The sequence below is a fragment of the Anguilla anguilla genome, chromosome 8 (genome assembly GCF_013347855.1).
Source record: "Anguilla anguilla isolate fAngAng1 chromosome 8, fAngAng1.pri, whole genome shotgun sequence".
NCBI lineage: Eukaryota > Metazoa > Chordata > Actinopteri > Anguilliformes > Anguillidae > Anguilla > Anguilla anguilla.
In genome coordinates, this window is record NC_049208.1 from 20874186 (window position 1) to 20901652 (window position 27467).

Below are 27467 nucleotides of genomic sequence, written 5' to 3' on the forward strand. Positions count from 1 at the left end.
TTTCCAGTCTCAGCTTTTGTCAGAGACCTTTCTCACCTCTTAAATCTCAATCCACAATTTAATTTAGCACCAGACCAGCTGTCCAGTTGGGATGCTGTAGCTCTTTGAATTATATTGCTGCTTTCCTGATTTTTCTAAAATAGTTGTACTGTTGTGCTCACGTTTATTGAGTTGTGACCTGTCTCACTGGCGCTGCTGTATTGCTTCTGTATTGCTTCAGACGTTGGTCAACTTCTGTTGTTTTTAAATGTGCTTTATAAATAAACTGACTTGACTTGACTTGACTTGACTTGACTTCTGTGACAGTACGAACAACAACAGGGAAATATATATATATTGTTCAAATTTCTAAAATTCATAATAATAATGATTTGTCTTTCACTGACAAAAGCCCATGATTACATATACTGTATTTATTTATTTGCTTATTTATTTTTCTTGCAGGTATTCCATGTCCAATAATTGTGGCTTGGGCTATAGGCAAGCTTTACAATGAAAATGAACAGTAAGTATGTTACCCGTTTCACATCAATTTAAAATCAATACTTGAAAATAATTGGAGCGTACCTGGAGGCATTAATGTAATTCCGTGCAGAGGAACCACTCCCTTGCTGAAGACAAAAGGTATGGCCTCACGTCTTTCAGAAATTTCACAAACTGGAGGCGTTCTGTGCTCATCGATTGCAGAGTGTTTTCGTTTGCTAAACACAAGCCTGAATCTTCCAGCAGGTTCAGTTTGGCACATATTTATGTCCTTATGACCACAATGAAGAAAATTACTTAAAGTGGAGAAAATCCCTTCTTGATTTTTATTACTTGACAGTGAAGGTCTGATTTAGTAACTAATGAATGGTAATTAAAGGGTACTACATTGTACATGAATGTCTTACAGTGTGCGGTGTACACTGTGATATTATTACTGGCCATTCAGTAATTACACATGATCTCTTCCTTTTGTACCCAAACAGAAAAAATAGCTTCACATTGCATTCACATTGAATTTAACTTCAATTTTTACACTTATATATTTTATAGGTTTTTTCAATTGAGAATGTTTAGGTTCTTTCAAATGAAACTGCCAAACATTTATTTTACTATGTAAAGATTATTCCTTTAATCAGTACCTATGTGGCAGTTGCAGTTCTACAGAGCATGAGTTATCCAGACTATGTATTAATCTTAACTAACAGACAAGTTGAGCCTTGATTTTAAAAGCATATTTAGTGCCTTTAAAAGATAACAGCTGTGCCATCTGTGTTTTAATATAGAATATTAGAAAATGAGTTTGGTAATTGCACATCACCCTTGCGGCTTGAAGTCCCAATTGAAGGGAGTTTTGTGAGAGTTCCAAATTAATTAGTTGATAACTGCAGGCACCAGGATGCATATCAGAGCTATTAGACATAATAATAATTGAACACAGATCAAAGGTTTTGCCATGCCTGTGATGGGAAAGGGAATTAAACAGATTTAAGGGGGAAGTTGGACTAAGAGCAAACACTAAATCCAAATTAACATCTGGATTTATTTAAGCCATGTGATTAGAAAGAATGTCTATACGGGATTAATTGGTTAACTAGGTGAATGGATATCTTCCCAGCACCCTTCTTCCACTTAGAACTCCTGAAACAGGTGCCTGGTTTTTTTTCCCACTGCAGCCTGCCAGTGAAGGTGACATAGGTGCAACAGTAGAGCACTGTGCCTCTGGCATGGGCAGGTCACAATTGGCTCATCAATCAGGGGAGCTTCTAGGGAGTGAGGGTTATCCTGCACACTGAAACGTGCCCCTCCCTTAAATGTGCATAAGTGATACTGATTGGCCGAAGTCCTGGCTACAGTAAGCACCGGTACTCTCCAGACTGTGCATAGTGCCTTAACAGAGCTCAGGTGCCCAGACATTCCTCTCTGATGTTCTCATTTATTGCTCAATCATTTCCACAACTTATTTCTCAGTAGCACATGAGACTATCCACATCTATTGGACATTTATAGAGTACGAATCACTGAAAAGTGATAATGACAACCATTCTTAAATGTAAGCATAAACAGCTGTATATTGCACATGTACTTTCATACTTCCACGCAAATTGTCTTGGCAATCCACAACAGTTATGGTGGATATATACTGTATAACACTTACTGTATGAATTAGCCAACAAAATGTTAACAATATAAGTCATTCTCAATATTACTGTGCCATTCTTTTAATAGGATCATAATTGAAGATTCCCGAAACATTACATTTGACTCAATAATACTTGGCCCTCAGCATTGGGCTGAGAAAATGCAATATGAGAGTTAAAAGATAAAAGAAGCTCAGTTTCCTGGCAGCCAGTTCCCCTCATTTCAGACAAAGAAGCAGACTCGGATTAACTAGATGAAATAGTAAATCCTCCCTTCCTTGCAGCTGCGCTTCTTTGGCTCACCCGTGCGCAGGATCACAAAATGGCATCGAGGATAAAGGGGATGACGCTGTGCAGTGATTCAGGGCTGACAGGAGCGAGCTTCAAGGCTTCGCAGGGTGGGGTTTAGGGGTACGGGGGTTAGCCGCCGGCTATCGAGGGAAATGAAAGGCGGAGAGGATGATCGGCTCCAGGCGGCAGGATCTGTGAAGGGCCGGGCAGCCGCGGAGCCCCGTAGTTTATGGCATGTGGTTAGCTTCCTGAGCAGATTGGCAAAGGGGAGGACCCCCCAGGTGTGAAACCGGGAAATGGCAAATCTCAAGGAAAGACCTGCTACGGTTGACACTTAGAGGAGGCTATTTCCAGTACTGATCACTGTCACGACATCTGATCTGAAATCGCACTCTGTCAGCTGTGTACATATGTGGAGGGTAAGCACTGACCACTGGCAGGGTTTTAGTTGGACTGCTTGGCTCTAAAATGTCAGAAAATGTACTTTCTGCTGACTTCATAAAGATGTAATTTCTTCAGAGCAGTATTTTTGATGAGATATCATTATCATTATCATTATAGCTATAACTGATGTTATTTGATCAATAACAGCTAAAATCAAACAAAAAAAGATAACTGAATAACTAAAACAATGGTAAAACGCAACTTAATTTGTATTATATTACTTCTAACCAAATATGTATTACAATCTTTGACAGAAGACACAATTTGCCAGAAAACATACTTTCGGTGCTTTCTCACAATGATTTATTTTCATTCTCTGGCTTCCATGATTGAACCCACGCATAGGTGCAGTTTGTCTTGTGCCAGTGCATGGGTTGAATTATACTGGAGGAGCACAGAGCTTCATCTCATTCTGGGTTGAAAATATGCTATGTCTATCAACTTGCAACCATAGCGCTGCACCACACACAAAAAGACTTATAGCCATTGAACCATACAACATAACACATCAAAATTTCACTACTGTCAACACTTCCAACTATTCAACACTGCACTGTTCAACACAGTACCACCCATTGTCCATATATACAGTACCAGAAGACGACACAAAAAGAAAGCTATAGGCCTACTTACTGCATGTTGTTAGATTTGTTTATTTGAGCAGTTTATTTTTTTTTTTAAAGTCTAGGCTATCAATTTTCGATATGAATCCGATGAAAAAATGGCAGAGGCTGTGGGTTTGCAAAATAAAGAAAACACAAGTTTGTATCTGGGTGTGTCATGGGGTGTGTACACTGTAGCTGGTTGCTTGCTGTAGCAACAGGGTTTCATTTATTTCTACCAATAATCAGTTGTGATTAGTGGCGATTTGCATTAGTGGTGCATATAATAATATGTAACGTTATAGTTGTATTTGTGCAAGCATTTAAGGTTTACTCTTGTGAAATCTTTCAGCCCCTAGAGTCCCCCCCCCCTCCCCACCCCTTAAACTTTGTCTATGAACCCATGGAAGACCATTCCTCTTTTCACATGAAAACATCTGATGGATGCTATCTCCTTTTATCAAAGACAAATGTATGTAGGATTTTTTCTTTTAGCTCTTAGCAGGAGCTTTTCTCACATGCAGTAATTGGACATGCCTGCCACATTGAAGTACATATTATTCAGCATATGTAGTCGATTTCACTTGCCCTAGGTTTACAAATGAATTGGGACATCTCTGTGTGAAGCCTTGAGCAGTTGCCATGACATTCTTATTGCGTTGCAATCTAGTATCTCATAAAAAAACACGTTTTCAATGTACAAATGCCAAGTTACTCACACATACAAGACCAGTCCAGGCCTGCCATTAAAAGTATTGATATCAAAATGACGCCAAGTTACGGTACTACAAACAATATAGGCTATCTTGCCTCACCGAAATTAAATAAGATGTATTCCAAAGCAATGCTACCCAACATTTCCTCAGTCTGATGAGCGTGTACCGTTTAGCAGTTTCGGTTTGCTATATATGTAAAACAGTGGCTGTGACAAAGGGTGCGGTGGTGTAAGTGTAAATGCATCAGAAACGCAGGTGAAATATGGCCAGTGTATGTACTCACGGATTTTACGGCCATCCAACGAGCCTTGATTGAGAAAAGAATCAGCAAGCCCGTAGAATTAGAGCTCCCTAGGTCGCAACTTGTGTACCCTGCTGTCCTGCTCTGCTGTCTGTTATTTCGTGGAGATGCACTTTTAGTGTTTGTAAGGTTTATAAGGCATTTTGATAGGCTTATCTGCAGGTAAGAATCCTCTTCGCTGTTTTGCTAAGCTAGAAAACTTGATAGTGGAGAATAAAAGCAGACGCATATGTCCCAGCAGGCTTTGCATATGAGAAAATAACAACATTGTGAGAGAAATTAGGATGAAATGATGAAATTACATAGTTGAAACAATATGTTTTTAGCAGAATGGGCATTTAGGTGAAGGTCGACATGATCACAGACTATAATGCGAAGTAAATGAAGTGACCATGAGCGAGCTTAGTTTCCTTATCGAACGGTATATATAACAGTCGGTATAAAGCATTAGTTGTTAAAGTGGAGGGTTAAGTAACGTGCGAAATCTATTCCACTGATGTGATTTTGTCATGTTCTGTACTAGTACTTAAGACGTTTGCCATCATGAAATGCATATGGGTGGCCGTGAGTGAGTTTTGGTAAAGAAAATATAAAAGCGTAAGAAAACGTTAGTGTAAAAGAGGAAATTATCTGCCTGAGGGCGAGGCGGGATTCAATCCTTCAACCGAAAGTTTACCAGTCTGTGACTTCGTTAGTGCAGCACCATGACATAGCTATGCACTGCGTGAAATATCATTAGCAAACCTGTCCGTGGTTTTAAAGAACAACACAGGCCAGTAAGCACAGAAGAGCTCCCGTTAAATCCATATGGCTTTGCAATATTGTAGCTGGTTAATAACTGAATGTGCAGACGGTACGTCATAATGCAGTGTATACGTTCGGTGAACGGCGGGTAGATATGGTGCAAAAGCAATAATTGAGAAGTAGTAGACAATTATTAGTGAGGGTAAAAGCAGGTTAAAGAAACGTGTCCCTAGGTGGGCTTGAACCCCATGTTCCCAGGACTGTAACCTTACCTACTAGGCCACAGGCAGATTACCTGTTTAAACTGGAAATGTTTCAGAATAAAAAGGTATGGGTATTTTGCGTGTTTATGCAAGTTTTTGATTGGGTCGTGTATGTGAAGATTTGGCTGATGTCGGTAAAATGTCCAATGGGGAGACATGTTGTTAATGGGATAGGCGGCAGGAAAAATAAGAATGAGAAGAAGAATAAGAAGAAGAAAGAGAAGAAGAAGAAGAAGGAGAAAACGCAAAATCCCCTTAGTTTGGGGCTTTATTTATGTGTGGACATGTGAAGTTGTTTATGAAATCTGTCTGTTGAAATGGGGTCAAAATGTACAGAATTTAATGTTTTTAAGGGCTGAGTGTCTGTGGCTGTTGTGGTTATTTCTGTGGGGAACCCTGAAAAGTGCCAAACTCTCGGTGCTGTATAGGTATGGGGCATGCCCCCGCCAAGGCGTAACTTGGCGGGATGGCATACCTGCCATCCCAATGTACTTCAGCCCTTTTAATAGGACAAATGTCAGCACACAATACTTTTTTAAATTTCATTTGCAGATGCTGGTTTGGAAAAGAACCTGGGAAGTACATAGACTACATTTATCAAGGGCCTGTCATTCTTGTGCTGTTGGTAAGTATGCACACCCCAGAGCCAGCCGCTGCCTTAAACAATCTATGCAGCCATTTAGACCCACAACCATCCTTGGGTCACATAATTATTCAAGTTTTTTTTTCGGGACACACTGTCATTGTACAGTATTCACCCCAAAACTACTGTTATAAATTGTTTATGGTGCATTACAAGTGAAGTAAGTGGATTTAATTAAGCGGTTAAGTGGTGCATGTGTTTATGTTGGATCACTTTGTGGCCACAGCAACATTCTTGTTTAGGGCCGCCAAAACCCTAGATCTCTGGTATGCAGGCATGCACACAGGCACATGTGCACACACACAGGCATTAAAGTGGGAAAGAAATCTGTTATCTCCAAAGCCAGCTAAATAAAATATTTGTGTATTGATTTAATATTATTAGATATGAATAAAAAACATTTTTACAATATTGTATTTCTATGCATTTATTTAGCATGAACTGAATAATTATCTAAATTCACTGAGTGAATAATAAGTAAAGAAAATCAAAGATAAATCAAAGATTTTAAGCAATAAAGATTTATTTTTGGAACAGATTTGTATAGATAACACTTGCATTCTTGAGAGCTGCCTCTGAAACCGGTTTGCAATACTCTCCACAGTTAATTAGTATTGGCTGTTTATGTCAGTGCTAGTAACCTCTAGTTGTTGGGTTACAGAAACAATCTATGTCACATGTCTGCCAGTATGCATGGCAAGGTGCTCAGTTCAGCTCAGAGTTTGAATACTGTTATATTTTTTAAATAAACTTAAAATCTTGCTATTTTTAAAGATTTGGCAATATTTTTTTATGCTCTACACAATAACCTTGTGCAATCAACTCTTGGTTTTAGCTTCGGTCTACTATTTAAAATGCTCATCGGCTTTTATTCTTCACAAACAGGCCTTGAGAAGGATTGCTAATACTCACCAAGCTATTTCCGACAAGCATTTGAATGAAAAACCTTGCATGTGGCACTTATTCACTCCCAGACTGTTGCCATTGAATTGTGCCATAGCACACTGAAGTCATCATGAGCATAGAATCCATGGCATTTTCGCTGAATAAGTGTAGGAACTGAATAGTAATAATCTTAATCTGTGCAACAAACGGCACATTTAGCAAGATGAATGTGTGCACCAAGATCTTGGTCCTTTTCTGAAATGTTGGCTGAATCATAACCTTTGCTTTCAAAGACAGTCTTTTAAAATTATAATTGGCCAGTTGCCATTTTCCCAGTCATTCAAATGTACAGGGATTGGTCGACATCTAAAAACACACATCAATCACGTGGCAATTATCACAAAGTTGTTCTTTCTCTTAATTTTTCACTAGATAAATTTTGTTTTCCTGTTCAACATCGTGAGGATCCTGATGACCAAACTGAGAGCCTCAACCACCTCAGAAACAATACAGTATAGGTAAGCCCAACACTCAAATGCAAAGCAGCAGGTGCATTCAGGAGGTGTGTACAGTGTTCAGTTGCACCCATTAACTGATTAGCAAATGTATTTCTCTATTTTTTTTACTGCATGCATTCCCAATTCAGTTTACTTCATGCTATCCAGTTTTATTCAGCATATTTGCTCCATTTTATTGCAGCCAGGTTTTTAGGAAAGTGCTCTTTAAGAAACAGCATCAGAAATTTGCAATCGATTTGTGTAGTGGCATTGCATTATACAGGCTCTAAAAGTGTGGCTGTGTCAAAATCATCCTCCTAACTGCTGTGTCCTCAAAGTGTGTGCTGTCTACTAAGCCTACTGTTTAGTCTGTTTTAGTACGCAAAGAATAGTATGCAAACATATCCTCCTTACTATTTTCCAACAGTACTGTGAAAGTTTAGTAAGACTGCCATGCTCTTGATCCTGAGGTAGGCCACACTACAGTCACGAATCCTCATTGGAATCAAGTCTCCATGACAAGGGCTGTGAAAATAGGGTAATGATTTATTGATCTGTGCGGCCTATTCTTGAAGTAATTTGAGTCTATATCCCATTGATTTTCCAGATTTTTGGACCATATTTGTGTAGATTACACATGAATTCTTGAGAGCTGCCTCTGAACCCAGTTTGTAATGCTCTCCACAGTTAATTAGCATTGCCTGTTCATGTCAGTGCTAGTAACCTCTCGCAGAAACAATCTACGTCACATGTCTGCCAGTATGCATAGCAAAAATATCCTCCTTACTATTTTCCAACAGTACTGTGAAAGTTTAGTAAGACTGCTATGCTCTTGATCCTGAGGTATTCCACACTACAGTCTGTTACGAATCCTCATTGGAATCAAGTCTCAATGGCAAGGGCTGTGAAAATAGGGTAAAGATTTATTGATGTGTGTGGCCCATTCTTGAAGTAATTTGAGTCTATATCCCATTGATTTTCCAGACCTGTCTCAACAATAATAGCTTTGAGCAAACACAGCCAGACACTCAATACTAGCATACTTTTCCAATAAATAAAGATAAATTGGAAATGTTACTACTGTAGATTTCGCACGTCATGTTTTCTATTCCGCCATCTGAAGCCTTTAAGACCATGATTCAATACATGCACATTGACTTTTTTTCCTGAAATGTATGCAGCAGAAGAAACAGATTTACCTCTCTGTATCTTTCACTAAATTTAGAAAATTACTTTTATTGTTCACTGTAGTCACTGCAGGGCTCATCATGTTGTGTTCTCAGTAATATCTGTTTGTGAGTAGTATTGGTGTGATGCTAAATCCATATAGAACCAGACTTTCTGTTGTACTTTGCCATACAGTATATTCATAATCTCCAGTATGTAATTTTTTCCGCTGGGCAAATGACAGCAGTCAGCAGCGGGAGGAATAATTCTGAGACGCATTAGATTGCTAAGTGAGCTACCCTGCAGCCCCATTGCAGGATATGTCTGCATGCATAATTAGGAGCTGATATGGATTTTTGCCTCATGCACAACAGCTGGAATGCATTATAATTGAAAAACAGACCCGTCTTATAAAATTGTGCATTCAAGAAGTGATTTGAAATCAAGGACTGAATAAAAAAATGTAGCATTACATTTGAAAATAGGTTTAAAGGTATGGCGTGCATTTAAACAATAGTGATTCAACCTTAAAACTGAGAAATATATTTCTATATCCTTGGCTTGTTGATTGATTGATATTATTTTCCAAGAATCAGTATATGCATTTCTGTTAACATAATTTATGTTTCAGATGTACATTTTAATTTCATTTTTTTAATTGAATCTAAGAAACATTAATATTGAATGTCTGAAAACACTGAAAGAAAAATGTCTGGAACAACCAACATTCATTGCAAATAGGCATTAATGCCACATGTCCCATTTGTATTTTTCCTCAGTGATTCAAGCATTGCTGTCACAGTTATCAAAACTGAACTGATAAAAATACATATTCCTACTTTTACAAATGTAATGCTTTCCTAATATTACATGACAAGAGATTGGGAAAAGATACGTATACCAACGGTCTAAGTTCATAAACAACAAAATTTATAGATGAGACTCCAGAACTTTTTTGTTGTTGGACTTTTCAGGCATTTTCTGTTGAATTGAAGCATGCTTTTAACAAGACAATTAAACAATGTTACCCTTTTCAGATTCAAATCATCCTTTTTAGTGGATTTCAGGGATGATGAAACTCACAGTGCTACTGTGTAACAGAAATCATAGTCTTTTTTTCAATTGAAGAGCAGAGTGCACTGCGGTTTTTGGAGATTTGGCTCAATACTGAGCTCTCATGTTTACAATGGTATGCTCAGTATAGGAGAGTCTGCAATGATAGAGCTTCTGTGTTATCAGAAATGGAATAACATTGCAGTGAATTAAGAGTTACTGACAACATTTGTCAATGTACAGTACATGTAAATCATCACAGATTAGCAGAGAATACTGGTAAGTAGACTGCTTTGTGGAGAACGTGCAATACTTCTTAAAAGGAAAGGCCTCGAAAAGTATCGATCATGATAAGGAATTCCAGTTCTCAGTTGGGAAAACATAAACATTGCACATTTGTACCCGTTGATCCGAAACAATAAGGCACTTTAATTAATAATTAGAGCTTTTCTGCGTCCATCTGACATTTCTTACCATGAAGCTTTGACGATATCTTTTTCATCTCTTTCAAGCCGAGCATAACTTTGGTAACCGCTAACATATTGGAAAACTGAAAGCAAGTAGTTTTCATAACGGAAGGAGGTGATCTGATGTGTCATTGGGTTAACATCTCTGAGATTACATTCTTTCATTAATGCTTAAAATTAATTGTGTTGTGACAGCTCCCAAGTGGCACAGCTGTTGTCAGCATGTAGGCTAAACCCTATGGCCTGGACACAGGCCTACATTCAATCAAGATTTGCACTTGACTTCAACTTTCAAACACATGCAAGTGTTCACATTTCTTTGTCTCCACGGTTTGGAGACATGATTTTAATGACTGTTGAACTCAACAATCCACACATGTAAAGAAGAACTGTAATACTTTAATAAAGGCCTTAATTACTGCCTGGGTTATATCTTTAGTTTACTATGACCAGAAACCTGCAGTAGTGGGACACTCTTGGCTCTGTATCTGCAGGGTAGAGATGTTATGTTAGCAACAGACCTGGGTCAAATACATATTTGTTTTGGATTCAAACTTTTCTGTGCCCTATTGATCTTGTCTGGTGTAATTGAGACTGCCAATATGACCAGAAGGCAGTCGTGCACTTATTTGATTGGTTTCAATACACCAAACAAGATCAGTAAAGTATTTGAATCCAAAACAAATATGTATTTGACCCAGGTCTGGTTAGCAATGCTATGTTCCTCAGTCTAGTTACACCTGAATCGAAAGTTCCCCCTTTGTACTTGCAAACTTTACAGATTTCCAGTTGTATTGAATTATTAATGACCTGTGTTAGCGGTCCAGCAGCATGCTTTGTGACTTGTAGGCTGACCGTGGACTCAGGGTGAATTTATCAGAGGGGCAGGTATGCCTCAAATGTGGATGTGGGCGGCTTTGTGAAAAGCAGAGTAGGCTTGCCTCTCTTCTCCAGTACATCACTGCATGCCATTTAAAGGGCACCAGACAGTCACTGGCTCACAAGCAATCCCTTGGAGGCAAACAGAGAATAGCTGCCAATTTAAAAAATACGAATATTGGGGCTGGGAGGGATTAATTACATGTATGTTGCAGTCATTGTGTCTGACAGAATTGTTCTCTTCCATCCACAGAAAAGCTGTGAAGGCCACGTTGGTTTTGCTACCCCTGCTGGGAATCACCTACATGCTTTTCTTTGTCAATCCGGGGGAAGATGACATCTCCCAAATAGTATTTATTTATTTCAATTCTTTTCTGCAGTCATTTCAGGTGAGATAATGATAACATACAATTTTGTGTGTGTATACACATAGTGATGCTTCATATGCCAGAATGACTAATTTACTCACATAAGCAATTTAAAAATGCCTCCAGTGACAGTTTCCTAACCACCAATTTGTTTTAAATTAGCTGCCAATATGAGGATGTGACTCTTGCCTAGAGTTAACACACGCACTGTTTATTAGTGTTCAGAACAGGAGAAATAATGTTCATTGCTGAATTGAGGTCTATTTATGGGCTAACTGAATCAAATTAGTTTAAAGGGTAAAAAAAAAAGTATTAGTGTCCATGTGCAGACATGCCTGTGTAAAATTGGTTGCATTTTTGTCTTAAATTTGTAAGTGTACTTACACATAAATAAACTTTTTTAAGTTTAAAGTGTAGGTACACAGCCAGTGGAGACAATGTCTTCTGACAAAAAAGCTAAAGCATGTGAGCATTTAAGTTAGCCTGGTGTCCTGTGGTTGTTACTGCTTTAGTCCCTCCAAACTCTGTCAGCTGTGCACAAGCTTTTTCAGGAGTTTTCATCAATAAAATACTCTTTTCCTGCCATTGGCCTGTAGACTGTGCATTTGAGGAGTACATGCATGTCGGCTCCAGTGCCCTTTTAATGGGCTTAAATGGCACAATGTCACTTGATTACCAACTGAGGAAAAATGTGGCAAAGAAAATGTTTCCAACACCTTTTTTAAAAAAACCTGACGATATTATGTTTTTGTTCAAAACATGTTAAATTGTCATTGCAATCCCTTTGTAATGTAGAGTCATGTTAAAAATAGGCATTATTGCCACCTTCAACTTCATAGTTCATTTCTTTCTCCCGCTCACACACTGTGAGATGTATCCAGAATTATAGCCAGACATTAATATCTTTTCACTTTATTAGCCCATATTTTTTAACTGAGAAAATGAGACCTGAGGATATAAAATATTAATAGAACCTCTTCCCTAACCAGGTCCTCCACAGAGAATTTTAATTTGTTGAAATTGGCTCCACATGAAACATGCCCAGTTGATTTTATTTCTAAATGTAATGAGAACTTGTTGAATAAAATAAGTGACCGCTTGAAGCACAGGGCCCAGTTCATCAGTGTTTACATGGTTTGTGTAAGCAGATCTGCCCATTGTGAAAAATGAGATAACACAAGTTCTGCATTTTACTAGTTACTTTTAAACTCCAAAAGAAATAGATACAAAATGGTGGATGTGTTGTACTAGTTTGCAAGGCTGTTCGGGCTGACAGATTAAACGTTAGTCAAACTGCGCTTGTAATGTGTTAACTGTCCTTTCCCATACTTTTCAGGGTTTCTTCGTGTCAGTATTTTACTGCTTCCTTAATGGGGAGGTGAGTCAACATTGGAAATCATTTCACGCATGGGTGCTGCGGTGTGACAAATGCAGGGGCAGTGAGGGTTAGGCCGAGTTCTCTGCAAGTGGCGTCATTTGAACTTCTCTCGATCCGTCTTGATGTCACAGATCAGATGTCACGGGAAGCATTGCTAATGGGCAGCAGTCTATTTGAAACCATGTTCACACCGACAAACACTGCATTATTTGTATGTGCTATGTGTGTTTTTGTTAATCCGGCTATATATTCCTTGATTCTTTGTGTTGTAACCAAGAATCTTCTCTTTCTGTGTAAAGAAATTGCAGTAGAAGCAGTTAGAGAAGGGAGAACCTGGAAAGAAAAAACTTCAACTAATTGCAGTTGTAGTTATCTGTTATGTGTTCAGTGATGGGGAAGCTAATTACTATACCTCCTGGCTTGTTACTGCTAATTGCCCTGAAGGTCCCATGAGTATGTTGTTTTTTCTTGGCATCAAAAACAATGATAAACATGATTAAATACATTTACGCTACTAACAATGTAAAAAAAAGGGCATTTTCGTACGATTATTCTTTCTATAATACAGTCATCTAAACTGACTTTTGAAGCCTGCTGGGTGTGGATTATGACTGCAAAGTGCCACACCCACATTATTTGTGATAATAGCAGACTGAGGTGGTTTGAAGCCAAAATGAGACATTTATCACCATGTCTGGTGAAGCGCTCAGCCTATAAGAAGTACTGAAAGACCTTCATGTTTTGATCAACAACTTAATTATGATAAATAACTCAAAGTGAGCTGTTTTTGTACCCATGCATATCCCATTATTAAGGTAAGGAGGTTAGAAGCTGGTGTTTCTTGAGTGTAAGGCTTTGGGAGTATCAGCTTGCATGTTAATTTCCAAGCCCTGTCATTAATTCCTTTTTAATTAGTACATTTAAATTGGATTCTTTCCTTCACAAATGAACACCCTGATAGCTGCGGCCCCTCGAACATAGCTGCTTAATTGGCAATGTAGAATCATTGAAATTAATTGTTCCAATCAAATCTCATTAGGAGTGGATTAGAAGCACAGTTGACCATCTCACTATTTTGCCTCAGATCCTTAACCCCTTCTATGCCATTTAGAAGATTATTACAGTAAGAACATTGGGAAGCAAATTTGCACTGCTTTACCTTTTCATTTGAATTCTGTATGTGCAGACACAGAATGTGCTTTGTGATTTCTTCTAATATCTCATATATTAACTTTTTAAGGGAGTGATTAATCAAACTGGAGCCAGGTGTCATACAAATGAATGGATGTCTAACCATGTTGATACCGATTTTGCAGAAGGGTCAAATCTATCCATCACATGCAGCAACATTAGTAGTATTTTTTACTGAGACCTGGAGGTCAGACTCTGGGATAATTTTTTTAAGCTGTTCATAATAGCAGGAAAGGTGGTGTCATTGATGTTTAGAAGGTCTAACTTCCAGTGCTGTGGGGAAATTATTATAATATTTAATATATATATATATATATATAAATATAAGGTGGTTTATATATTAATTACAGCTTTGTTGTTAGAACCTTGTTGGAAAAGTGGTGGTGCGGGGGATGTAGGGATTAAATGTTCTAGGTATTGAATGCTTTCCACTAACCTCTTTGCCAAGTACAGAGAATCACAAAGCAAAGTGACTGTTAAATTAAGTGGCATCTGTACTAGGAAGTGGCTGTTTCCCTACCTTTTTGTTGACCAAATGTAACTGTTTGAGGCAGGGCTAATTGTGAAGGCCATTAGTGTTAATCCAGCTTGATTGGTACTGACGCACTAAAAAAACATGACTCTGCTCCTGTTTTGTAGGTACGCTCAGCTGCCAGGAAGAGGTGGCACCGCTGGCAGGACAACCATGCTCTGCGGGTTCGAGTGGCCCGTGCGATGTCTATTCCCACCTCCCCCACCCGAATCAGCTTCCACAGCATAAAACAGACAACTGCCGTGTAACCTCTGGAGAAGCTTCATTCCTTTCACTTTCTGACAGTGGCGTTGTCCCGATCCCATCTTCCTATCGAACAACGAAGGTGGAACTACTTTTTGTGAACATTTTTGTTCAGAAAAGCTAAGTAAAATACAGTGGGAGCCATGCTTTGATCTGAACATGGTGCATACGAGGAAAAATCCTTCCCGTTTTTGTTTGCCTTTTCACTGCAAAACTTTGGATCATTCCACTCAGAATTCTGTCAGAAGCCGTTTCAGCATGACCAAAATGAAGGCTCTGGGTCAAACAATGTGGTCTTTCCTCAATGGAAAGTCCAGAAGGCGAGCGCAGGTCCCTCTGCCCCAGCAGTGCCTAGACCAGCTTTAGAGATGGCCGTTCTATTAACTGCCTGCGTGCAATTTATGACCTGCTAAAGGAGCGTGCATTTGGGAAATTAATGGCTGAAAAGCACATTATCATCCCCTTCTTTGGAAGTAGGATTCTGCTTCGCTCTGTTCCTGCTAAGTGATAAAATGCTTGTTGGAATGATCATATGTGGTAATCTAGCACTCAAAATGCATAATCATAAAATGTGAATTTTTATGATGTTGGCAATCATAGATAATTTAGTCCTATTGTTCACTTACGTTTATAATGTCCCATTTTCCATCTTGGGGAGAACAGAATGCATAAAAGCAAAACATAAATCAATGAAAATTATTTTTTTCATAATTATGTACTGAAATATGTGTTGGCATCTAAATGGCATCAATTCCTACTCCCTAGATAGAATAAAGGAACATATATATCAATATATATAGACTATATGACCAAAAGTATCTGGACACCCCTTGATCTGGTAGACGGTAGTAAATGGGTATAATGGATAAGGTGCTGGTCTTGTAACCTAAACGTCACAGGTTCCATTCCCAGGAAGGTACTTTCGTTGTCTCCAAGGTACTTAACCTGCATTGCTCCAGTATATATCCAGCTGTATAAATGGATGCAATGCAAATGCTGTGTAAAAGTTGTGTAAGTCACTCTGGCTAAGAGCGTCTGCTAAATGCCTGTAATGTAAAATGTAATGGTCTGGGGCTGTTTTTCATGGTTTGAGCTAGGCCAAACCATGATGCTACAGCATACAAGCACATTCTACACGATTATGTGTAGAATATTAACGGTTTTGGGAAAGTATTTTCCTGTTTCAGCGTGACAGTTATCCCAGGCACACAGCCAGGTCCATATAGAAATGGTTTTCTTGAGAATGGTGTGGACATTTGGGAATAAACTAGAAAGCCAACTAATTGCCCAATCAGTGCCCAACTTCACTAATGCTCTTCTGGCTGAATGGAAGCAAATCCCTGCAGCAATGCTCCAACACTTAGTATAAAACCTTCCCAGAACATTTGAGGTTGTTTTAGCAGCAAAGGGTGGACCAACTCCATATGAATGCCCATAACTTTGGATGAGATGTTGGATCAGGTAACTACATACTTTTGGCCATCCAGTGTAACTATAGCAATACTGCATTGCATGGTTTGGTTGATATTTTACAAGGAATTGAGAGTTGATGAAAAGTGGAGTAATGATCAGAGGAAGGGAGTGTTACTCCCAGTGCACCCAGCTGGTATATCTAGGAACCCAACACCAACTTAAGCAAAGATTATGTAAATTTTAATTAATAGTAATGAGGTCTACTTTGAAGTGATGGAAACAATAAAATATGTTTCAATCACCATTTGTTATTACCTTTGGCTTTCAAATTATTTCTAATTTTATTTAATTTAAAAAAATACTTGCCTTCATTAATAACATATTTACAAATGTTGATTGAATCCCGGCCTTGCTCTGGGAAGAGACACTGTACAGTACGTGCTAATTGTTGTCGTCGAAGTTAGAACATATAAACTGATATTCTACAGTAACCATAATTATTTTTTGAGGGAGGAAAATTGATTGTAATGCACCAAGAAGACAGTGGTAGGGAGTGGACTTCATAATTCTCAAGTATTTTCGATACCTTCGGCATTAGGGCATGCAAGTGACAGCCCAGCCCTCTTCCTGTAAGAGGTGGGAAAATGTTAAATGCTCGTGAGTGAAGGCTGAGATCGTAAAATGACACCAACTTACACTGGCAGCATGCTTAATATATAAATTCACTGGAAATCTACTGACTGACCAAATGCGAACTTCATATATTCTAATTACACAGTCAGGTTTTGATCATATTAATTCAAATGCGTTGTACACAAATAAAAATAAATACATAACTTGAAATAAATACCAGTCCCCTTCTGTTAGTAGTTCCTTTATTATAGCAGTATTTTTGATATTTGAAAATTTGGGAAAACTCCCTTTTTAATTACTCATTGAAATCCTTGGCTGTTCATTCATTTTACTTTGCCCAGCCTATTGTACATGGGTTGGTAGACACCATTCGGTCTATGTAAACCAAGAAAAAAAAGAAAAAAAAAGGGGGGGGGGGGGGTCGGGACCCTGATTGTATCACTAGATTACAGTTGAAAGTTAAATGAGCGGCTACATTTGATAGTATATTAGTGCTCTGTGTGTTTGTCTTTGTGTCTCACATTCAATCTCTAATTTGATTTAGCCCAGCTTACTGTAGCAGTACCTCAGAATCCTTATAGTTTTTTTCCAGAGCACTCCATTTGGACATCTCTGAGCTCTTTCAGATCACATCACTACACAGTTAATAGCAATTCAAATGACGGCCAGCCCCGCCCCACTGGAAATGAATGAAGTATGTTAATCACTTCCCTATGGGATTTTCTTTTATACGCGTTTGCTCCTTGGCTTTCCTTGGCTCCATCTGTCTCTGTCGTTGTTCACTTTACTAATTACTGAAAGGAGCGCAGGACAAAAGAAAAGGCACTTTATTATTAAACTTTTTATTATTATTATTTAATGTGACAAAATATTAAATACACAACAAATCCAAACTGGAAAAACAGTCTGGTTCTATTACTTTAATTTCTTACATAATATTAACAAATATATTACAACCGTATTAACAAACCATTAACTGTGCTAAGCTGTCATCAAATGCACTGTTAATATGATGAATGTGTATTAACACAGCTTTTACAATACTCCTGCCTAATAATAAAGCCTATTGTAAAAAATGCATTTACAATAGGATATATGTACAATAACATTGGTTGGCACATTTACTCAGATCTGCTTTATAGCAGTTCCTGCAAAGTGAGTCAACTAATGCTTAACACCATGAAGCAAGGGGGGACCTGTGTCCAGCTTTCCAAATTTGCTGCAGTGTGAGTCATCTGACACTTGATTCATGAAGTAATGCTGGACAAAGATCATGAAACACTTAGTAAGATGGGCAATGTTCCCGCAAAGCCTTCTTACAATTTACAGGCATAAAGCATAGTTGTCAACTAATAGTGCACAGTTTTGTACAACCTGTCATCCTGAGGTGGATGTGACCTAGAGGCTGTATGAATGTTTAAATGCAGTTGAGTTAATCCCTTTGTTTATTATTACCGACCATGAACAAATATGCTACATATCCTCTGTATATACATTTGTGGTCACTTTGTTAATACTAAAAGGTCAACATGGAATATTGATCATTCTTTAATAATACATAAGTTAAAGATTTGTTCATTCTAATTTCCTTTGGTTCATCCCAGTTAATAGGGATGAACCAAAAATCCTACAAATTTGTTTATGGCCTAGTGAACATGATGCTTTGTTAATATGCTGGTAAATTATTTGGCCATGCTAACCAAAGGAATTATGCTATGTTTTTTAATTTATTTTTTATTTAATGTAAGCATGCACAAATATCATGCAGAACATCTCTTGAGGCATGTGTTTGTGTTAACCTAATTACAGATATAATTGAGAACTTAGCACGCAGTGCCCTTAGCAGCTTGCGATATTGCCACAACTGGATCAGAGGAACTTCACCAAAACTAAAATAGTCTTAATACATATTTCAGTGACAAGATAACTAAGCTGCATGCTCATTACCCATTGTAAATATTTAATTCATTTCAGCCAACAAGAGTTTTCTCATAAAAGCTAAAGCCAAGCTGTACAGAGGGAGACCTGACTACCTGTACAACCCAATTTGGAGTCCTCTTTTACCAGTGACACTTGCTTTGCCATGGGTATCACATTATGTAAGTTTTCATAAAAGCCAGGGCTACAAATGACCTGTTGATATGATCCCTGCTTTCCACAGGATGTGTAAAGGCCTGGGTGTGCTTGCGCACCCCACTGCATTACCAGTTCCAATAATAGCACTAAATACCAATGGTAGAATTACTAGGGTTTTTAGTCATTTGTGTTCTATTTACAGTAACATTTGGTGTTTCAGTTGTATCTGTCTCCTTTGATTATTCCGCAATACTGAAAGAGTATCTTAGATTGCAGTGATCCAGAAATACGTAACTTCAATAAAATAAATGAATACGTCATTTCAGTACTTAAAAAACTTACGAAAGTAGCTAATGTTAATTGATAGATATTTCATGACAGAGTTTCTGCTCAGAGTTTGGTTTTGTTGGCCACTGACCTCACAATCACCTAGTACTCACTACGTTATTATCAATCATCAGTTATGGTCCAAGCAAACAAATCCTGACCTAGTTAGCTATCTCATCCTGAAATCTAACTTCCACCTCCTGTTAGTTCTCGGATTCTTAAAGTTTTTAGACTTTCTGTGGTCCTTCATAACTGTGACATTTAGGATTAGTTGGTTTCTTCAGGCTATAATGGAAATATGAGGCAAAGTTTTTTATCCACCATTGTTTCTAGAGCAGTATAGTAATGTCATGTGGAGATCTGCAGTTTCATTTTCAGATATTACACTCTCTGAAAGGTGCTGAAGTGCCAACTGCTAATTAAAAAGTGTAAGAATCAGCCTTTGAATCAGCCTTAAGTCAATACTTAGTTCATTTTTAAAAGGAACAAAAACAAATTATTGCTTCTAAGTAAAAACAAAAAAAGTATAATAGTATAATAATAATAATAATAATAGGCACAGTGGAGCAATGAATAGTGACTGAGTAAGTTCGCTTATGAAAGATGAGGCAGGATGATGGGACTGTACATGAGTATGCACTATTGTATAGTCAACATTTCATGCAGTAAAATATTTGACATTGGCTATACAGTGTCCTCAATATTTCAGTTATGTATGAATGTGAAAAAAGCTGTATTATAAATGTGGATGCATTCATTGTGGTACAGTTTTCAAAGAGGCCCATTCAAAAAAGGTGCATCAATAGATAAAAGGGGGAGACATGTTTGGAGAAGGAATTTGTAAAGTGGTTTTACAACTACCAGTACGTTTGGGCTTGGAACAGGATCTCTCATCAAAGATATGATGAGAAATCAAATAGAGCAGCTCTACCATGTGACTAGCTGACCTGGTTTTGTTACGTCCACCTCTCTTTATCCTTTACATCTTTACAGCTATTTAGTTTTAAATGAACCGTACCTATTTTAATTTGCAATCAAATGCATTTTTGGAAAGATGTATGAAAACATACTTATTTGGTAGAGATGGCCGTGTGTTTCCATTTTTACAATGTAGGTGGATCGTCACTTTGAGGAATAAACCTGAAAGGCTAAAAAGTAATTTTTCAAATAGAGCCTTTCAATGATTGTCTAAATCTGCAAAATTGAATTGAACGTTTTTTTGTTTGTTTGTTTAATATACCATATTTTCATTTTATAGTTAAATGGTGTTTATAACAAATCATTTGTCTTTTGTCTTGACAGAATTCAAGGTAACTTTTATTGAGACATTGACCAATAAACTCAACCAATTTCTGGACCCTGAGTAGCTGGTGAGAATTATTATTATTATTATTATTATTATTATTATTATTATTATTAGCTATAATATAGTGGTATCAGCTGGTCTGTGACTCACTGCTCTGAACCTATATTATTATTATTATTATTATTATTATTATTATTATGATGATACATGTCAGGAAAGTCATCAGTAATTCATAACTTATAAAGTACCATGCTCACTCTTTGTTTTAACCTTCCTCTATGACATCAACTCCAAAACATATGAATTCTGCACCTACAAGTTGTAAAGTATGTTCAAACAACGCTAGTTGGGTAATCATTCTAGACTTAGAGTAGAATGAAGCATTCAGTTTACTTCACATTAAGATCCAGTAACACAGTAGAGCCTACCTGAAAATGAAATGGGAAATTCATTTGTATTTTGCTTGTACAGAATTTAACATTGCAGAGCAAAATATATTTGTTTGTTTTGAAACACAGAAACGGTCACCTTCAGGAATTTATTTATTTATTTATTTATTTATTTATTCATTCATTTATACATGCATACATACATACATACAAATTTTAATATTTGAAATTCACTGGGATGGTCTTTTCATCTTTTTAATCATTTTTGTCAGAATATGGTCTTGGTGGACTTGTACACCTTGCACATTTGTTTGCAATTACAATGACCTGAATTATGAATTTCAGTCCTGTTGTGTTTAAACAGATAATGTGGTGATGTAAATAATTACGTATCAGTGTTTCTGTACTTTCTGATAAAAAACACCAATAATGCCTTACGGAAAATGATGAAAAATCAAAATAATTGTAAAATGAAAGCTTTATAAATATGGTGTTACCTTGTGAGGGGGACGGGAATGAATTTATACAATTGTACATAGTAAATCTGCTCTTAAATATCAGATTTGATCGTGATATTTCAATAAACTGAAATGTAATGCTCATGGTGTTTTCATTGACTTCAAATGGGTGTTACATTGTCTGAATCAATTTAATATTGGTTTATTGCAAATCTTTGTTAAGAAAGAAAAGTAAAAACTACATGTACCAGAGCGTCAAAAAAATATGTTCAGCAGTATTGTGTTCACTATAGCTTAAGTAAAAAAATTGTTTAAATCTTTTTACTCCAAGAATGGATATCTCTTCCCTCCCATGTCTTCATCAGCATAGATGAGCAGTTACTAGATCTGCTACATCCTACCACATGTGGGTGATGTGGTTAAGCAATAAAAGTAGACCAGCATAATGTAGGGTCTGTACTGGAGGCAGAGAAAAAGAATGAGTACACTGGTCCGCATCTGTTGAAGGTCAGAGATATCGACAAGATCTCCGTCTTCCCAGATTCACATCCTAACACGTACATGTGTTTGATTACGTGATGCATTGGTGTTTTTTAAAGGTAGTGAACAGGTATTGATATGCTTTGCTCTGTGGTCAGTGTAGAGTCGTCGTGGCCCCTTGTAGACGCTAAATCTATTAATAATGTGCCTTGAAATGGTTTTAGGAGGAATAGTCGGAGCAGGTTATGTAATATGCATGTAGATTCCGTTTCTTCCAGCTCCTGCTGGGTCCGGGGAAAGTGGAGCGTAAAATCCCATCAACGCAAAGCCCCCCCAGCACTTCCTGCCTGCTACAGTTCCTGGGCAGTTGGTCACCGCTGAAGGGGGCCAATAAAGGATTGTGACAATTAAAGACGCCGTTTCAAGATGGAAGCACAGAAGATGTACGCATTCCCATCGCCCAGAGAGAAAGCCTTGCCAGTTAAACTGTTTTTTGTTTTTTTGTCATGCACACTCCTCGAAGCGTCCATCCACGAAACGTCACGTACCATGCCACGTACTTGTTACCATTCTGTATCAGTGCGCCTGGGATTGTACAGCATCCTTGTGCTGTGTAGATTACTCATTAGCAAACTGGTGGATGAATTTGAGGCTTGGTGTATTTTGGGATTTTGAATCCTATAAACTCTGTAAAGCAAACTGTTCTGAATGGATACTGTGAAGTTGTTTGTCGTCTCAATAATTTACCTTATGCACCATCATTCCCTAAAACATGCTTCCTGTGGGGACAGAGTTGACCTATAAGATTGTGCAAGAGGCAGTGGCAGTAAAACAGTATGCAGGAGGCTAATGTGTGCAGCCATAAGACACAGTAAGGGTCCAATTAGGTTATTAGACCCTAAAAGTGGTACCAAATCAATGCTAAGTGCTACAGTAAAGTTATGCCAGGTGAGTGACATGCATGCAAGAGATGTTTTTTTTATTACATTTTGTTTGTGTGTGTGTGAGTGTGTGTGTGTACGTGTGTGTATGTGTGTGGGTGTGTACGTGTGTGTGAGGGCGTGGATGTGTGCATGTGTGCGCACGCTAGTTGTGTGAATTTAATATTTCCTGTTTTATCGTGCCTTTCTAGGCTGAGTTGGTATATGTGATAGGACTGCATTACAGTAATTGTGCCCTTGAGCTTATCCTGTAATCAGCGCTAAATGTTAGTTCACTTGTGAGTAGCCCAGAATGTAAGTACTCTGATGTCATGTGACATGGGCCGGAGGGATCAAAAAGATGAGACCCCCCCTGGATGTGAATGAAATATTGTATGTACTTCTATGTTTAATCACATCTTAAAGTGCTAATGCTGTGGCTTGGTTTCAAAGCTGTGACTGCTAAATCTACTGCTATTATCTATTAATCCAGTTGTTAACACAATTAGTAAAATTATGTACCCATGCCTGAGGATTTTTTTCCACAAAAAATTGTACTTAATGTTGTACTGCTATACATTATAGTGAGGGACCATTTGTCAAATGATAATACATATTATGGAGAGCTGCCTTCGCTTCATAAAGTAGCTTGGCCCTGGGAAAATAGTAGCTGTAGTTGTGGACAGGGTTGGGGGGGGATTGCTTAATAGAAAAACAACGCATAAATGCACACCTTGTCAATATTACTGCCCAGTTTTGGGGGCTATCCAATGACAGGCCCCCTGAAACGTTTTCTATTTTTGCCCCTTTATGTGCAGGCCTGCAGGTGGGGGGCTGTGTCATGGCTTGCTGGTGGTGCCCAATTGTAATGCCTAGAGGGTACTACTGTGATGCATTAAATAATAATAATAATAATAATAATAATAATAATAATAATAATAATAATAATACCAACAACATATTATTATTATTTTGTAGATAATGGGTTTTTATTATCTCATTATGACCCATAGAGCCTGAATCTCTTGTCACTACTTGTTTGCACTGACAACCCTTTGACATTTTCTCCTTCTCCACCATCTTGAGATATTATTTTCATGACATTTTTAGAATTAGTTTTTTTTTTTTTTTTTTTGCTTTTTTTCATGTTGGAATTTGCCATTAGACAAAGTGTGAGTTCTGCCCTTTTCTTTAAATTCTTATAGATGTCTGTGAAGCCCTGCATAGCTCTGCTAAAATAATCAGTGTGAAAGCAGTAATTAAAAGTTGTGAGAAAATTCACACAGGTCGAGCTCAACATATCCTTTTGTCTAAAATTAACCAGAGCGATAAAGTGCAACATCACATCTCTCGCTATTTATTTTTAACATTTGATTTTACCACGATTTGAAAGGATATTAATAAAAACAGCCTTTAATGTGCTTTTCACAGTCTAGAATATTCAGTCTTGTCCTCTAGACCTCCTTGAATACACAGGTTTATAGCTAATAAGAAATATCAAACTGGAAACAATTTGTATTAACACAGCACAGCCTGTAATATTTTACTGTTTACATTTGGGACCTACAGTAGCTCATAGTTTTTGTAGAGACTACTGATAAATGGCAATATCATTTATCAAATAACTTTCAGATAACACTGACTGGCAACAAATGTTTTTGAGGATTAATGCATTATACATTAAATAAAAACAAAAAAATATAGCAAAATGTAAATTTGTTGTTAATGATTGAACAATTAAACAAGTAAAATTCCTAATTCTGTTGCTACTGTCTATAATACATTCCCATCTCAGCAGCACATTTTATTATGCAATAAAAAACAGGTCATAGTATGATGTGACCATAAAATATTGCAATGAACAAAATAAGAATCTGATTGAGCCATTTCTGAATAATAAATGCCTATCTCCTATTTTTTGCTCTCCATTCCCTTGTCTAAATGAGAATGTGTCAATGTTGAAAAGCTCCCAGAAGAGAAATAAATCTGAAGCCAGTAAAATCGACTTTGTGAACGTCTTATGGCTTGTGCTCTGTAATTATCAGGTTTAGTATGCTGAGAAGAGAGCTAATTACATGTGACCAGGCTTGATTCAGTGCGAGGTACTACCTAGTTTGCAGGTAAACTATGTGCACTAGGTATGATTAATGGTAGGAAAATGGCAAACATTGTTGGGCTGAAAGGCCTGATCTCATTATGGTATGTTGTGTTGTGTTTTGTTATATCAGTGAGTTGGTTTATTTATTTGTTATTTCGTTTTTAATTTTTTTGCAAATGTGTTTCACATCAGTATTAAAATGGTCCTTCTGTGCCTGCCTGCAAAATATGGGGCAGAATACGGGCCAGGAGGAACAGACAGAGAGTTGAGAAGGAGGTTGAAGTTTCCAAAAAATCTATAGTCAGACAACTGCGAAGGAATGGTATCTGTAAAAAGAAGGGAACTAGTCTGTGGACCAGTGCAATGGTGGCTGGTCTGCTGAAAAACTCGTACATTGGCTTTCAAATAACACAGATTTGATCAGCTCACTGATCCAGGGTCCAAGGATCCTAGATAAGTGAAATAACCACAATAATTCTGGGTCCAGGAGAAAGCCTTTCACTAAGGCTTCTTAATATAAGCTACATACAGAATTACACAGTTTAGCAAGAAAAAAAGAAAGAAAATAAAAAAGGCACGCAGTCCAATGGACAACACAAACCTGATTTTTCTTTATTTTATAAGTGGTATCGGGTTTGCAAATAAAAAATCTACCATATGGACACTTGTTTGGAAGCTGTGCCAGAGCCTGGCCTACTCTTTGTGTTGGACTGCATCCTGATTTCTGTGAAACAACATGATTGAGAAGTGCCAATACCCACACCCTATCTTCACAATATCTCAGTGCCAAGCAGAGGCGATGGGCATCATTAATAAAAGTGCGTTTTGGCTCAGTTCTGGACTGAGCTTGCTGCTTTCTGGAGCCAAAAAAATATGGCCAGTGAGCCAGTACATTTCGGCTCATGTTAATAGGAACTCTTTCCTTTATGCCTTAAAGCTCAGTGCTCACAGCTTCTCTCCCTACAAACTTGTGTGTACATTGATGACAGCAGTACATACTGTAGTAGCAATCAAAACCAACTGTGGCATTTTCTTATTATATATTGCAGAGGTAGTTGAGAAAAAGTCAAATGAGTGATCACAATTAATTAATAGTGACTTTAGTAGTATATTACGCTGATACCTAATTGCACTTTTAAAAGGAAAATCATGTTCTAGTCATAGCTGCAGCATAAAAAATGTCATTTTATTGCTTCCTAATAGCTTCACATTGACACTATATTGTCCTACTTCCTGATTGTTACTGTCACACATTTGACAGGATATTTTATTCAGCCTGATATGCAAATTCCCGTGGAGGTTCATTAAACAGCTGGGTTCCCTTTGGGATAGTTCATTATATTCTTCTGTCCATTGCAAGCTGACATCTTTTTGCCTTTCTAAACAACTGGGAGTATAGCTGGGTTAGACCAGTTTATTGGTATATTTGTTTTAATACTGATTTACTGATTGCATGGCTAACATTTATCTTAATGTGACAGCTGTTCCATTGATATTTATTTTCAAGGTGGTTGGTGTCAAAATTGTACCGACACTGCCAACAGTGTAGTTACCATAATGGTGTCTATGTTACTCTATATGAGAGGGATAAGTAATAAGTGTTCCTGCCAGTTTCTATCATCATTAACCAATCTGTCCTCTGTTCTTTGTCCTTTACATTATTGAGTTTCATTCATTTTCTGGGAAAATGTCCCTTGCCAGCTCACATTTTAAATAAGTGGCCTCTTATACAGTTGCATGTACAGGTGAAGAAATGAGGTTGATGAATAAGAACAATAATAATAATCAACCCCTTCTGCAGGAGTGAAAGAGTTTTGTTTTGGACATTACATTTTACTCCATGTTTTTTAGCATCCCAGGTGAAATGGTCCCATTTTTAATATACTGTATATTTTCTGGTTTCATTAAACTTTTTCTTAATATGAAAAGGAGATGTAGATAATAGGTCTCACTATGACCCATAGAGCATAAGGAAAGGAGCATAAGAAACTGAAGACAGGGCAAAGAATGGAATGTATTGGGTAAAGGGACATTGTCATATTGCTAAACCAACCAGTCCTCATCTTTCATAAGATTTATGTATTATATATAGTTGTAAATGCCGCTTTTCAGCTGAGGGGATCTTTCCAGAGGGGATAATTTCACAGATAAATTATTTAATATTACCTGACACACCAAGGAGGTGCTCTGTGACAGTATCAACTTAATATGTGGCGTAATTTTCACTCTTTCATCGAGTGAAGGAGTCATGACAGGAACCAGGGACATATACAGCAACACTAGTTATTAAGACTCACATCACTACAGGAAGCAAACATTTTATTCTGCGTCTTTCTTGGGTGTTTTAACAGTAATGCAGGTGCTGTCAACAGTAGCCACAACCCTGGGGAAACCCATTGTGGCATATTGCTTCACTTTCTGAAGATCCCCTGGTGGAAATTTAATAAATCTGCAGCCAACATCCACTACAGCATCGGGTCCACCAGCAATTTTTCTGCTTATTGAACGGCTCAGTGGTCCACACCTGCTGCCTCCTCGACTGAGGCTTTAAAGGGACTCTCTGGCATAATTTACTGAGGT

The 27467-nt window shown here is 37.6% G+C and overlaps 1 protein-coding gene across 3 annotated transcripts in view; it reads left to right on the top strand.

Annotated features, from left to right (window-relative positions):
* Positions 1-17047, top strand: part of LOC118234689 (corticotropin-releasing factor receptor 2) — an 80134-nt gene extending 63087 nt beyond the window's left edge. For all 3 annotated transcript variants that reach the window (XM_035431405.1, XM_035431408.1, XM_035431406.1), the window contains 6 exons: positions 445-505; positions 6037-6109; positions 7445-7530; positions 11329-11464; positions 12780-12821; positions 14652-17047. In XM_035431405.1, coding sequence (XP_035287296.1) covers positions 445-505; positions 6037-6109; positions 7445-7530; positions 11329-11464; positions 12780-12821; positions 14652-14792 — 539 coding nt within the window. In that variant the 3' untranslated portion in view covers positions 14793-17047. The remainder of the gene's footprint in view (positions 1-444; positions 506-6036; positions 6110-7444; positions 7531-11328; positions 11465-12779; positions 12822-14651) is intronic.
* The last annotated feature ends 10420 nt before the right edge of the window (positions 17048-27467 follow it).